The sequence below is a fragment of the Ceratosolen solmsi genome, unplaced genomic scaffold (assembly GCF_000503995.2).
Source record: "Ceratosolen solmsi marchali unplaced genomic scaffold, CerSol_1.0 scaffold14, whole genome shotgun sequence".
In the NCBI taxonomy this organism is placed as follows: domain Eukaryota; kingdom Metazoa; phylum Arthropoda; class Insecta; order Hymenoptera; family Agaonidae; genus Ceratosolen; species Ceratosolen solmsi.
Window position 1 is genome coordinate 9,202,775 of NW_011948420.1, and position 13,648 is coordinate 9,216,422.

At 30.2% G+C, this 13,648-nt stretch overlaps 1 protein-coding gene across 3 annotated transcripts in view; it reads left to right on the forward strand.

Annotated features, from left to right (window-relative positions):
• The window catches only part of Atet (ABC transporter expressed in trachea), a 45,727-nt gene extending 44,461 nt beyond the window's left edge, over positions 1–1,266 (forward strand). For all 3 annotated transcript variants that reach the window (XM_011498156.1, XM_011498155.1, XM_011498154.1), the window contains one exon: positions 460–1,266. In XM_011498156.1, coding sequence (XP_011496458.1) covers positions 460–804 — 345 coding nt within the window. In that variant the 3' untranslated portion in view covers positions 805–1,266. The remainder of the gene's footprint in view (positions 1–459) is intronic.
• The last annotated feature ends 12,382 nt before the right edge of the window (positions 1,267–13,648 follow it).

Here is a 13,648-nt window from a genome sequence, read left to right on the forward strand (position 1 = left end):
ATAATGATAATAATAATGATAATAATAATGATAATAATAATAATAATAATTGAGAAAAAAAAAAAGAAAAAAGAAAAAAAAGATAAGGAATAGAATTAAGAGGATAAACAAATTTGCGTATTAATATTATAACTTTTACTCCTTCGTAATAATTGAATGTCTTGCAATGTCGTCCTTCGAGTACTAAAATTTTCTTAGACATTATTAGACGCTTACCTTAAATTACCTTAGAAAATCGGAAAATTTATAAGTAACGTGTATTGTGCGATGAAACGAAAAAAAGAAAACAGATTAATTTATCGACTACAATATGAAATTGATGGGCGATGCATTCGTCGCGCATTGATTGTCGTATTGTGTCAATAGATCATACAATGAAGCAGTCGTTGGTATGTTTAACGGACATGCCATGTTCGACGAGTGACAATAACGGTGCTCTTTGATGTTCCATAAATGCAGACTGGTGTGTTCATCGGGCCGGTGACGTCGGTGCCGATCGTCTTATTCTCCGGCTTCTTCGTCAACTTTAACGCGATCCCCGCCTACCTCAGGTTCCTCTCTTACGTCTCGTACATACGCTACGGCTTCGAGGGCGCGATGATCACCGTCTACGGGTACAACCGGCGCTCCCTCAAGTGCTCCGAAGACTTTTGCTTATACAAGTCACCCCGCAAGTTCCTCACTGACATGTCCATGGACAAGGCCGTATATTGGATCGACGTTGTCGCCCTCGTCGGCTTCCTCATCGCCCTGCGCATCGTCGCCTACTTCGTGCTCAGGCTCAAGCTGCGCTCCCTACGCTAAGCAAAACCTCGACACAACTACGAACGCCCAGTAAGGCGTCCTTGGAAGGAACGAACCCACCACATCATCACTATACATCACTCGCCCTCGCGCGTGTCTGTACATATACATATGCATAAGTGCAAGCATATACACACGCGCGTTACAATCGCATACGCGCATTATGCATATATGCCCACGACGTTGTGTACACACACGTGTCCCTATATCTATATGCATACGTGCACGTATACGTATGTCAATGTATTTGTATGGGCAATAATGGGACGGAGATAGTATCGCTGCACACGCTTTATTCACGTACACAAAACGTGTTCATAAACGGAGGATATTTAATTTTAAAAGTGGATAGGGCGACATTTAGTTGCATAAGCGAGGAGGAGACGTTGTGTCGAATCGATTGTACGAGTTTCTTTTTCTTTTTTTCATTTGGTGTTTTTGTTTTTTATTCTGTTTTTATTCTGTTTTATTTTTATTTATTTTTATGTTTATTTTATTTTATTTTATTTTTTTTTTTTTGTATTATAATGGCGTATCCAGAAACAAGCCCCATCTAACGATACTCCACTTGTACGAAATTGTGAAAATCTTCGATTGTCAATGATCAAGATGTCCCTCGCGGAAAATAAAACATCTTGTCGAATGGGTGGGTAAGTTTCTGGGGGATACGAAGAGATTTGTAATGTTACTGGTGAAATGCGAAAATTTTTGACCAGTTACGATTATCAGTACTGCCGAGCGTCTTTGTCATAAGTATAAAGTGCCAAGGGGACTGAAACGGAGTAGAAATTAAGGGATTAAATATATTGTTAATAAATGACATCGCTTTTATAATTTTATAGCGTAAGTAATTGTATTAATTTTAAAATGTACTTTAAGTGTTTCGCAGTAATGAGCACATGTGCATAATTTTCATAAAAGACACGTATTGTTTTTATAAATATCTTAAGATTTTATATTATTAATGATAAAGTATGAATACTAAGGAGGTCTCGTTGTAGGGAGGATGATCGGTGTTAGGCTTGGTAGGACGCAATCAATGGTGGCCATCAAATTCGCTCTGATCGCGTGTGGATTGGCCACGAATTCGGCTTATCACTCATTGTCCCATTATTAGAGCCCGAGTTATCGCTCTCTAGAACCTGTCAATCGCCAGAATGAGAACCATCGCGGCCTTAATCAGGCTGCTACGGGTTCTGTGCTTCTGGCACGTTTTGCTACTTTGCTATGATTATTGTTCATTGAATTATTATCGCGACGCCAATACGACGTCGAGATCCTTTATCCCATAAGCAACTCGATAAGAACAAAATGAAAATAATCGTTAGACTCTAAAGTCATGATTATTATTAGCGCTAATTTAAGCCGTATAGAAATGTATATTATTTGATTATTCTAATTCTCCAAGGATTTATGAAATATTATCGCTATTGTTATTTTATAATAAGTACTTTGTTGCACAATCAATGAAAGCAGTTGCATTAATCGACATACCATCCGTGGACATTCTATATGAACCAAAAAGCTCGTACAATTGATTAAGCGCATTATTGATAAATCTTTTTTTACTTAGATGAAAATTAAATTAAACGAAAATGATCTCGATACGAACATAAGTGATCGATTGCAATCGACTATTGTTCGCAAATTAAATGCAAAGTGTAAAGAAATATATAACAATAATGTAATACGAAGTTAAAAACAATTCACGCACGCGTGTGCGCACACACAACACAACACAACACAACACAACACAACACAACACAACACAACACAACACAACAGAGAGAGAGAGGGAGAGAGAGAGAGAGAGAGAGAGAGAGAGAGTGAGAATCGCATGATAATAATAGTTTTTATGCTAGTTTCCGAGTCGCTTCGCCAACGCCTCGAACCCGACGTCAAGTTTTTATAGAGAAAAGAATTAAGAGCTAAAAGTCGACTCGCAAGTATCGTAGCGTAAAGTTGCCTTAGTTTTTGTGGTTGAGATATATACATATTATGCGAAAGTTTAAACATTTATTAATATCTACTTGACAATTCTATTATTTTTATACCTTAGTTTATTTTTTCTTTCGAGGATAATATTATAACTATGTTTTACGACTTTTACGTATTTCTTTTAGCACTCCATCACGCGGAGTCTTGGCGTATTATTGTTGCATTCCCATTACTACCTTCACCCGTCTTACTTTCACATCCATCACTCCTTTCACGAATAGCGCAGTCGTGTACGCGTTATCTCTCTCATGACGCAGCTCCATTTCCCTGTGTTATTTTGCCGACCAATAATATACATGTGCCGATGAATTGTTATGTATCTGATCTTCTGTATTTTGTTCGATTGTCAATTTATTTGAATCGTTAAGAAAGTCCCTTAAAACGATGCGCCATATCATTCTATTAAAGTTTAACGATAATTTGAAACTGCAATAATTTACAATGTTATTGTATTAGTAGAATGGCAATCTTAGGCAATCAATTTGGATAATGATAAATCGTTTAATCTCGACGAGCGTGGTCCAACGATTAATGAATGAGTCTTGTGCCACGCCACGAAAACCAATATTTTGACATTTATTATATAGCAATGGATGGGTTTGTTTTTGATTTTTACTTTTGTTTTTGTTTTAAAAATATTAAAATGTATTTATAATTGATTGTACTTTTCGTTTAAGATTTTTTTCGATATTTCGGTTAAATTAAATTAAATGGCAACTAAGGATTATTCGGTTCATTCGTTAGAATCGAAGGATAGTAACAATATAATACGAGTTCGCGATTATCCAGCTAATGTTCCCAGTATTTCCGCCAATACTTATAGTTGACGCCCATGACCATTTTAATTAATATCACGTTTTGAAATCTACATTGTAGAATAAATAAATTTCTCTCTCTATTGAATTCGCTTGTTCTATTTACTATAAGTATATTTATAAGTGAAATAAAATAAATATAAAAATAAATTATTCTAATTAAAAAAAATTCAACAAGATGGGACAAAACTACCGATTCCTTCACTTTCTTTTCAGATAGATTTACGTGTATATTACAATTATAAATAATATGAACTAATCTTTAATCTAATTAATAATAAATACAAATTAATGATATTTAAGCTGTAAATAATTATGATATACTTGCTATATCTTCGGAAGTAATGAATTATAAATGAATTGAATAAATCAATTGAATTTGAATTTCCGCGAAATTAAATAATAAAGGCGTTAAAAGACGTTGTTAAAACTTCCTTTCTCGATACATCTTTATCTAAAAGTTCAATTTTCATTTTTTTTATTAGAAATTTGTAACCCGTATATTCTCATTGACGGTATTTATCGATTCGGTCATTTAACTTCCGAATGAACACTCGAAATGAAGAGGCTCCTTCGATTTTTCAAATTTCACTTAAATTTTGATAGATCTATGTATTATTATCCAATAATAGTGGAGGCGAAAAATCTCCGTTTAAATATTGTAATAAATCATTAGAGGGCAAGAAAGTATGTTTTTCTTTAATATTGATCGGCTGTATGTTATTATATGTCTTATTGAGATAATATTGTGAGGAATCGTTTTAAGGACGCAAAATTAAGGAATTCAAAATGAATAAATTGAGCAATTCTGAAGCAACTGCGGCTGCTCTTATTTTATTTTTTACACTATGAGTATGATTTCATTTTTATAAATTATCAATATTTCAATGATCAAGTCACTGCTTTACAGTTACAAATGATATATATTTATTCTATGACATATAATATACATTTATAAAAATTTACAGCCAACACGATTTTGAATAATGACATAAAAGAAATTCTATAATATTTATATTTAAGGAAGATCAAATATATAATATTTTTTTATAAATATAAATATAATTACTCTACCAATTTTATATATTATTGGCATCAAAATTTTATTATTACAATGAGTATCTATTTTCTTGCTTGCATACATCAATTCATATGGCTACACATTGAAAGTTAAAGACATGGACATTTACGTTCATTGTCATCTTTTTGTTTAAAGACAAATATGATCATTTGCATTTCGTCAGAATTTCGTATCTGTTTGATGCTATCATATTTTTGTTTGCAATTTCAATCCTAACTCGATTAATAATTAATGAATATCTATGCGGCACAAATTTGTAGGCATTTAAAAATCATTTGCTCGACAATTGAATATTATAATTGGCAAATTACATGCAGCATTTTGTAAAAACAAATTCCCGTATGGTTTTAAATGTAGTGAGATCTCGAAGAGTAATTGTCACAATCGTCTATGATACTTTAATTGACGTTAGGAAAATATTTCATCGAATCTAAATAAAATTATAATTGTCATAGACAGTATCTGACTCTTAGAAACCTTCGAGATCCTATTCAATATGTATTATAAAAAAATAAAAATAATAATAAAATAAAATAAAAAAAAATAAAAAAAACGAGACTTACCACACATCGCTATACGTAGACATAGAGAGTCAAGAAAGAAAAAAAAAGAAGAATTGTGATAGTGATAAAGCGTTTTTATTTTCGAATCACTGAAGAGTATCTGTGGTTACAAATGCGTATTTTATTTTTTCGTCGTTTCAATGTCCATTAACGGCGTTACAATAGCATAAACTACGATAGTTTCGAAGTGGACAAATGTTTTCTTCAATTTATACGGCGTTTCGTGATCCACGTGAGCATATTGTAGCGATAAATTATAAATATGTACCGTTTCAATTTCCTGTACAGAGCAAAGTATAGACGATTTTTAGCGTAGTAAAAATTTTGTATTAATTAGTATAGTATGTGTAAATGAGTCATTTTAATTTTTTGGTATACCATTATTAATATATAGTTAGTCTATTGTATAAATCCAATTTTTATTACTTTTTTCATATGTATGTTTTGTATACTTATTCGCGAGCTGAAGGCGAGACATTCGAATAATTCTTCTTTGATTGAGAGTAACGTTTATTTCAAAGAAATAAAAAAAAAATTATATATATATGTGTGTGTGTGTGTGTGTGTGTGTGTGTGTGCGTGTGTTTGTGTGTTTGTGTGTATGCATGTATGCATGCACCTATGCATGTATGTATGTATGTATGCGTGTGTATATATATATATATATATATATATATATATATATATATATATTAATTTGTTTTAACTTTTCGCTCTCACAAATATGTCATAGTTTAGTTTATTAAGGATCTAATGGGCTTATGAGCAAATAATTCTGTTCAATTCAATAAATTATATTAAAATTATTTTATCGCACTTTTTCATATTTTATTCATTAATAAGCTCTCTGCACTTTTGCTTTTTATCAATCATAAGTAAAGCATCAATTACATTTTGTCATACTGTCAATATAATGAAAATATTTCCATTAGATTTTATTAGAATCTTTTCTTTATGAATATACGAAATCAAACACCAATGATCGTAAAATATTTTCTGAATTAGAAGTTAAATAAATTGAATAATTCGTTGTAATTATGTAGATAAATCGACCGTCGAAAACGTCAAAAAATAAGTTCGCGTATTATTATTATTATTATTATTATTATTAATTGATGAGATGAAAAATTTTATAATACTTATATAAGACACCATGTACATACGCATATAAAGGTTGAATATATTATTATATTAAACTTTATAACTATTCAATAATTCAACAATGGAATATTTTAAATATAAAGTTCCACGGAAGGAACACATTTGACTATTATTTGCTTGTTTGTTTATTCGTTTGTTTCTTCTTTATTTTATAAATAGATGAGGAAAAATGGAAATATTATAAATATATATTATAAATATTCCAAATTATGAAATTCACAGGGCTCATATGGGCATTTGAAATGTATAAAAAATTATTTTTCAATTCAAATAATATTCGGATATAATAGATTTTCTATAGAAAACAACTTAATGTCTATATATGCACGAATAGACCTATATATCTTGCAGATCATAAATTAATTAAATAGTCGAAAAAGAAGAAAAAACGAGAGATAAAAAAAAAAGAATCGACGTGAATTATTGTATATTGAAAATATTCTCAGACTTAGTTCTGTGATAAGAAGAGAGTTAAGTGTGATGATGTAGAAGAAAGATATAAAATAGTTCGTGCATATTGGAATACAAAAATTGTCTCGATAAACTGACACAGAAATCGATTGAAGTAATGCGCTTATCAAACTCCTGTGAATATATACATAAACAATTTGCTTTAGTTACATATTTGATGAAATAAAAATATTTTTATTATAGTTATGACACGAATCATTACTTTTTCAATATGTATACGAACATTCCATTTCTCATGATTGTTTTTACGTTACTCCTTAATTTAAACATTTGTTCATCCTTTTGTCGTTTATCAATATTCGAGATCTTTTGTATTTATCATTTGTAGGTTGTTCTATTTATCTTATTTGCTAATGAAAAGTAAATCCAAATCAACGAAAATTTTTCATCGTGTAGAAGACGAAGCGTCGATCAGTGATGCATAATCTTTTTTATACGAATAGAAAAAGCAATAACTTATTAAGCTAAAAAAAAATAAAAAAAAAAAATAAAAAAAAAAAGTAGAAAATTAAAATATTCATGTATAAATTTAAATATTGATATTATATAATAAATTAGAATAATTTATTGATGTGAAAAAAGAAGTTTTGGTTAAGGGAATTAGGGGTTTATGTCGAAATAAGACCACCATTAGCATAAATTATTTTTAAAAAATAACTGCTCTATCCTGAATTGTAAAAGTAATAATACTAAAGTTTTAATGCTTAGAATAGAATTGTTTGAATTTATTGAATTGTAAACAGTACACGATTTATATTATATATAAATATAAAATAATTATAATGAAGTATTATGAATTGTTTAGTAATAATATACACGATTGAAGCTGTTTGATGATTTATAAATTTGAAAGACATAATTATTTCAAATAAAGCTTTCGACAATATGTAGGTCTTCATTATAATAATAAGCTTAATGAAAATAAGCAGGTAATACTGTTAAATTTCCCATACGTACAAAAATATTCGTCTAACTGTAAAATAATGATAAGAAATTTCCAAGTTTCCAAAGTGAATGGCTGCTTCAATATTTGCAAGAAACGTTAGTTAAGCATCCAAAGTAATACGTCAGCAACGGGAAAAGGAAATAAAAAATATCTGTATTCTAAAATAAACGTGATCATAATTTAACAGAAAATTATGACAAATGACAAAGAGGAGGTCAAGGGGTCTAATTTTATTGAAGGAAGCTTGTCCACGAGACCAATCACTGACTGCCTGAGCATTATTTGTTTCTCTTAGACGCCAATATTTTCTCCTCTCTATGTCAAATTCCATTTGACTTTTACAAAACTATGATATTCGAGTAACTGCAAAAACATCGATATAACAAGTAAAATAATAAATGCGCAGGGGAGCGAAGAATGTTTAGTATATTGAGAGAAGAGAATAGAAGAGTTTCGCGAGAGTTTGTTTAGTTTCGACAAAAATTATCATAAATTAAATTTACTTGTCGAGTCGGTAGACAGCTGTGCTCAAAAATGGAAAATGTAATAGCACAGTAAGCATTGAGACTCAAAATTAGTGGTTTAGAACGATGTCGTTGAAAGTTTCGTGAGACGGTAAAAGAGCAATAAAAGGGGCCGGTGCGTTTGATTTATTTGCTGATTTCTCGGGCATAGCGCCATTTCAATAAATTTCGTCTTTAATATCTTACTGTACAATCGATTTATCCAACTTCTTATTTATCGTTTTATAAAACATTGCCAATGCTTTTAAATTTGTATACATTTTGATGAGGAAGAAAAAAAAAATGTATATATATATATATATAAATTAATAAAAAAAAGAAAAAAGAAAAAAAAAAGAAAATGGCGAATCGCTAATTATAACTACCATTATCGATTTATCAAAATTATTACTGCATTAACTACATGTAGTATTTATAAGACTTGCAAAGAATTATAATTCAAATTGGAATTTTTTGGGATTATTGTCGAATGAAATAATTAATTTAAAGTCACTTTATTCGAACGATTCGTGAATCTTGAATACGTTAACTACGTATTTCGAAAAAAAAAAAAAAAAAAAAAAAAAAAAAAAAAAAATGAAAGTGTCGCCGTGCAAAAAATTTTCCTTTACTCTATGAATTTTGCCCAGTGACGTTATTATATATGTGTTTGACGAATAGTGAATTTAAACAAATTAAAATCGACGTACTGCAGCCATTTACAAATATTAGACGCATAACTTTCATTGGCAATGCCTACAAAATTCATTCGAACCATTAATTAATACGATTAACTACATTACCATTACCACAAATATAACAAATAAATTGCAAATGTTAAAAAATCGATGTAATAAAAAGGATGATTAAGATTTTTTATTTTACACGTGTAATTTAATGGGATTTCAAGGGGATTTATGTACATAAATTTGTTTGTACAAAAAAATTATACAAATATTCTTATAAGATAATATAAGTGAAATTGTCGTGAAATTCTATTTTAAAAAAGTCTGTAACATACGTTGTATCAAAATTTAAACTATACAAATTTATGTTTAACGTGGGCGTTGTTATTGTATAAAGACTTTGCTAATAACAAAAAAAAAAGCTCCTACACTAACCATATAATAATACCAATTTTTATCGATTCAATGTCAATTACGTGTTACTTTTTTAATTAATGAGTATAACTAATTAAGAAATGAGCCGCAATACGTTTAATATATATAGAACATATGTTGGTAATTTTATTTCAGAAATATCAAATTTTTATGAAATTACGTGAAAATAAAAAAAAAACAAAAAAAGAACAAATAATAACAAAATTGTTTCTGAAAATGCTGCAATTGGAAGATCTTTTCAGCATTTCGTTAAAATGTTACGATGGATACGCAACGTGCAAATGAACATTAACGAAAAGTGTTTGAAAACACTAAATCATACGAGTACTAACTTCACAATTAAAAATAGCATAATAATTATAAAATTCGTAAAATACTCAAAGTAATAATATTATTAATAATAACAGTAATAATAATAATAATAATAATAATAACAACAATAATAATAATAACAATAATAATAACAATAATAATAACAATAGTAGTAATAATAACGGTAATAATAATAATAAGAAGAACAACAACAGCAGTAATAGTGATGGTAGTAGTAGTAGTAGTAGTAATAGTGATGGTAGTAGTAGTAGTAGTAGTAGTAGTAGTAGTAGTAGTAGTAGTAGTAAGAAAGAAAGAGAAACGTAAATAATAATGAAAACAATGTTAGTTTAAATTGTCATGATTGTAAGCTCATTGCGCGCTTGTAATTACGTATATACATGAGTATATATATATATATACATAACATAGTATAGTATTAAAAATTGTTAGTATAAAACCATTTCACGTCCGTTGTATGTAGCTAGGCATACCACATTATAATGCGTACATCGCTTATCATTAATTAAATAAATACAAATAAAAGAAGAGCGTAGACCGGCATATTAACAAGTAAAATAAGAAAAGAAGAAGAAAAAAAGAGTACGAAATAAATCTCGTTTTATATGGCGTATTTGTAATCATCAAGGTATGCAAGATCTTTCATTCTCATTTTAATAAGCAGACAGCGTAACATCATATTCGTCGACAATTCACACGAGGTTCAATAAATAACGTGTAACAACTTCTTTATCAAATGCGCAGAAAAAACGAGAAACAAAAATGAAGAAAACATGAAAAAAAAGAAATAAAGACAAATGGGCCACAAGTCATCGCGCGATAACAGAACGCGCATATTAAATACATGATTTTTTCAAGTAATGTAATTTTATATGAAATCGATATTAAATGAAAACAACAACAGCAACAACAAAAACAACAACAACAACAAAAACAAAATAATTAAATAAAAATAAATAATAAAACAAACGGATAAGGAAGAAGAAGAAGAAGAAGAAGAAGAAGAAGAAGAAGAAGAAGAAGAAGACGAATGACAAATATATCCGTAAGATTATTGTTATTATTATTGTTGTTATTATTATTGTTGTTATTATTATTGTTGTTATTATTGGGGGCTGTGAGGGTTATCGAACGGATTCGGTTAAACAATGCGAGGTGAGATATTTATTATATGTTGATGCTGGTTGTTGTTGTTGCTGTTGTGCTGTGCGTATGTGTTATTGGACCACGAGTTACGATACGTGAGAGCATATCGCACGTATTTGTATGAAACTATGAAAACATAAATGAATTAAACGATTGTTAATGATAGTGGCATTCGTTACTGTTATTCTAATAAATTACCCGTCTATCTTGTTCTCATCTTTTTTCATTTTGTTTTTTTTTCTTCTTTTTTCATTACCTTACTGCCGATTTAACATAATGTTGCATAACGCGTGTTACTTTGTTTTTAAGTTTGAAAAATTTTGGAGCTAATCATATATTGACAATAATCTCAATAAATATTTAGTTAAAATAGACTGTGAATAATAGATCGTTAAGAGTATTTTTACAAAAGACTGTCGTCAACGGCCAAATATAATATAATCGACTGCCACGAGATGAAATTCGATATTATTTGAATTTTAAAGCTAGAAATTTCATTCGTATTGACGAAGATGTATATTTAAATTTACAAATTTTTTTTTCATTCACGAATCGTCGCGGAAATGTGAGTAGTCGATTAGTTCGTTGTATCTTAAATGAAAGTACTTTCATTCGGAATGATTTTACATTGAATTAAATGGTCATTTATTAGAGCTAATGTATTTCTTGAAAAAGGTCAGCTTTACCTCATAATTCGCAAAGACGATAATTAACTGTCGTATTGTTGTTATTGACTAATGTAATTAAAAATACTTATACGTTTATTTTGAGTTAATAAATAAGACAAATAGCTTTCATCCTTTCACTCAAATTATGAAAAATACATCTTTTTCAACGGCAAATAATTAGAATATTCTTAAATACAATATGATAACTCGTAATGAATGAATTATTACATATATACTTATCATCATTACATACTTTCATATTTTATTAAAAAATCTCAAATAACACACACATATATATATATATATATATATATATATATATATATATTATGATTGTAGTATTGATAATCTTTTTATTGCTATTATTATTACAGTATACAATTATTGGAAAATTATTAAAATAATTAAAAAAATAAAAAAATAAAAATAATTTGTGTGTGATTGTATAACTTCATTGTTTCGACAATGAAAAGCCATTTTTCAATATTATATAAAAAAAAAAAAAAAAAAAAAAAAAAAAAAAAAAAAAAAAAAAAAAAAAAAAAAATTTTGGGTGATAACATTAATATTAATTAAATAATGAATTATTTACATTACTCATTTTGACCTACTGACATAAATAATGTTAATACCTTCATTTCACATAAAATTGAACGCGCATTACGATGATTTAAACGCAAATATATTTGCTTATTTAAGCTTTACGTAAATGTGAGGTAATAAAGTTGTTCGAATGTTGTACTTTTCCTGGCTCGAGCTGCCATTGCTTCAGTAGCTTATTTTTGTCGGCCGACCTGGTCAAATGCAAATGCTCGGGAAGGAGTTGAGTGGAAGAAGGGAATGTCGAATTATCGTCCTTTTTAATGAATATATGATTTATTTTACAATTTATAATACAATTTTACGTTATTGATGGATGATTGGATACGTCTTAAGTTTAATTATAAAGATTGGAACGTTTCATGTAATGGATGTTTCACTAGACAAGATGCCCCTTGAGATCGTGATGTCGTTGTCGATCATTTAAGGATCAACAATTGAAATGGCACACTTCCTTTCGGCGAGTCTTCTATACTGTTTAATGATTGCGTCGTCCCAGTCTCACACGGACTGGCGATGGCAATGAGGATTTGTTCACTCACAGTGATGTAGTTCGTATTATCATAGGTTTGCTGCATCTCAGTCCCGAGAGGGCTGCCGATGGCAATGTAGAGTTGTACTTTGGCTTGCGTCATCCTAGTCTCTGGTCGTAACTGTACACGTAAAAGTGCGAGGGCGGCGTAAATCTCAGCGCTTCTTCATAGTTCTCGTGGCACGTGAGGCACGAGTCTTTTTCTCGCTTTACTTCCTCGTATAGTAAACACTTTGATTGATACCTGATAAGAAGATGAGATTGCCGTTAATGGCTTGACTCTTAACCGGATGGTTGGCCTGGATTGCTCCTTCATCGAGTCCAGTTCTTTTGACGTCCTCATCCCGATATGCGTTAGGAATGCCTCTCGTTGCTCGAAGAAGCGTGAATAGGTGGTGGAAGAGCTAATCGATGACTGCCACAATACCTTGTTGCACGATGAAAACGTCAACAGGTAAGGAAATAACCGAGATATAATCCCATAGATCTCCTTGGTCTTCCAATGGCTTCAGTTTGTTTCATTGATTTCCCCGATGTCGTTAAGATGTCTTTCCTATCAATCGTTTATTGTCGTATCGGACTATTAATAATTCCCATGCTGGAGCAAGGGAGTCGGACGACGGTGGGAGACCAGAAATTATCTGCACTGCCGGATCTTGAACCGAGGTACGGTAATGATGCATTTTTATCAATTTTACCTAGATTCATGGTTGTTCAGGACCAAAGGCTTCAAAAGATCTTCAAACTCCCTCCAGTCTTCTCGTTCTCCCGAGAACTTAGGAAGATTTAGGTGTCGGAGTTTTTACTGCTAGTGCTTTTTTTTTACTGCGTTGCCTTGCATGGCGAGGGTTTTTTCCACTTCTGTTACTGTTTTGCACGCTTGACGAGGTTTCACGGTGTTCTTCT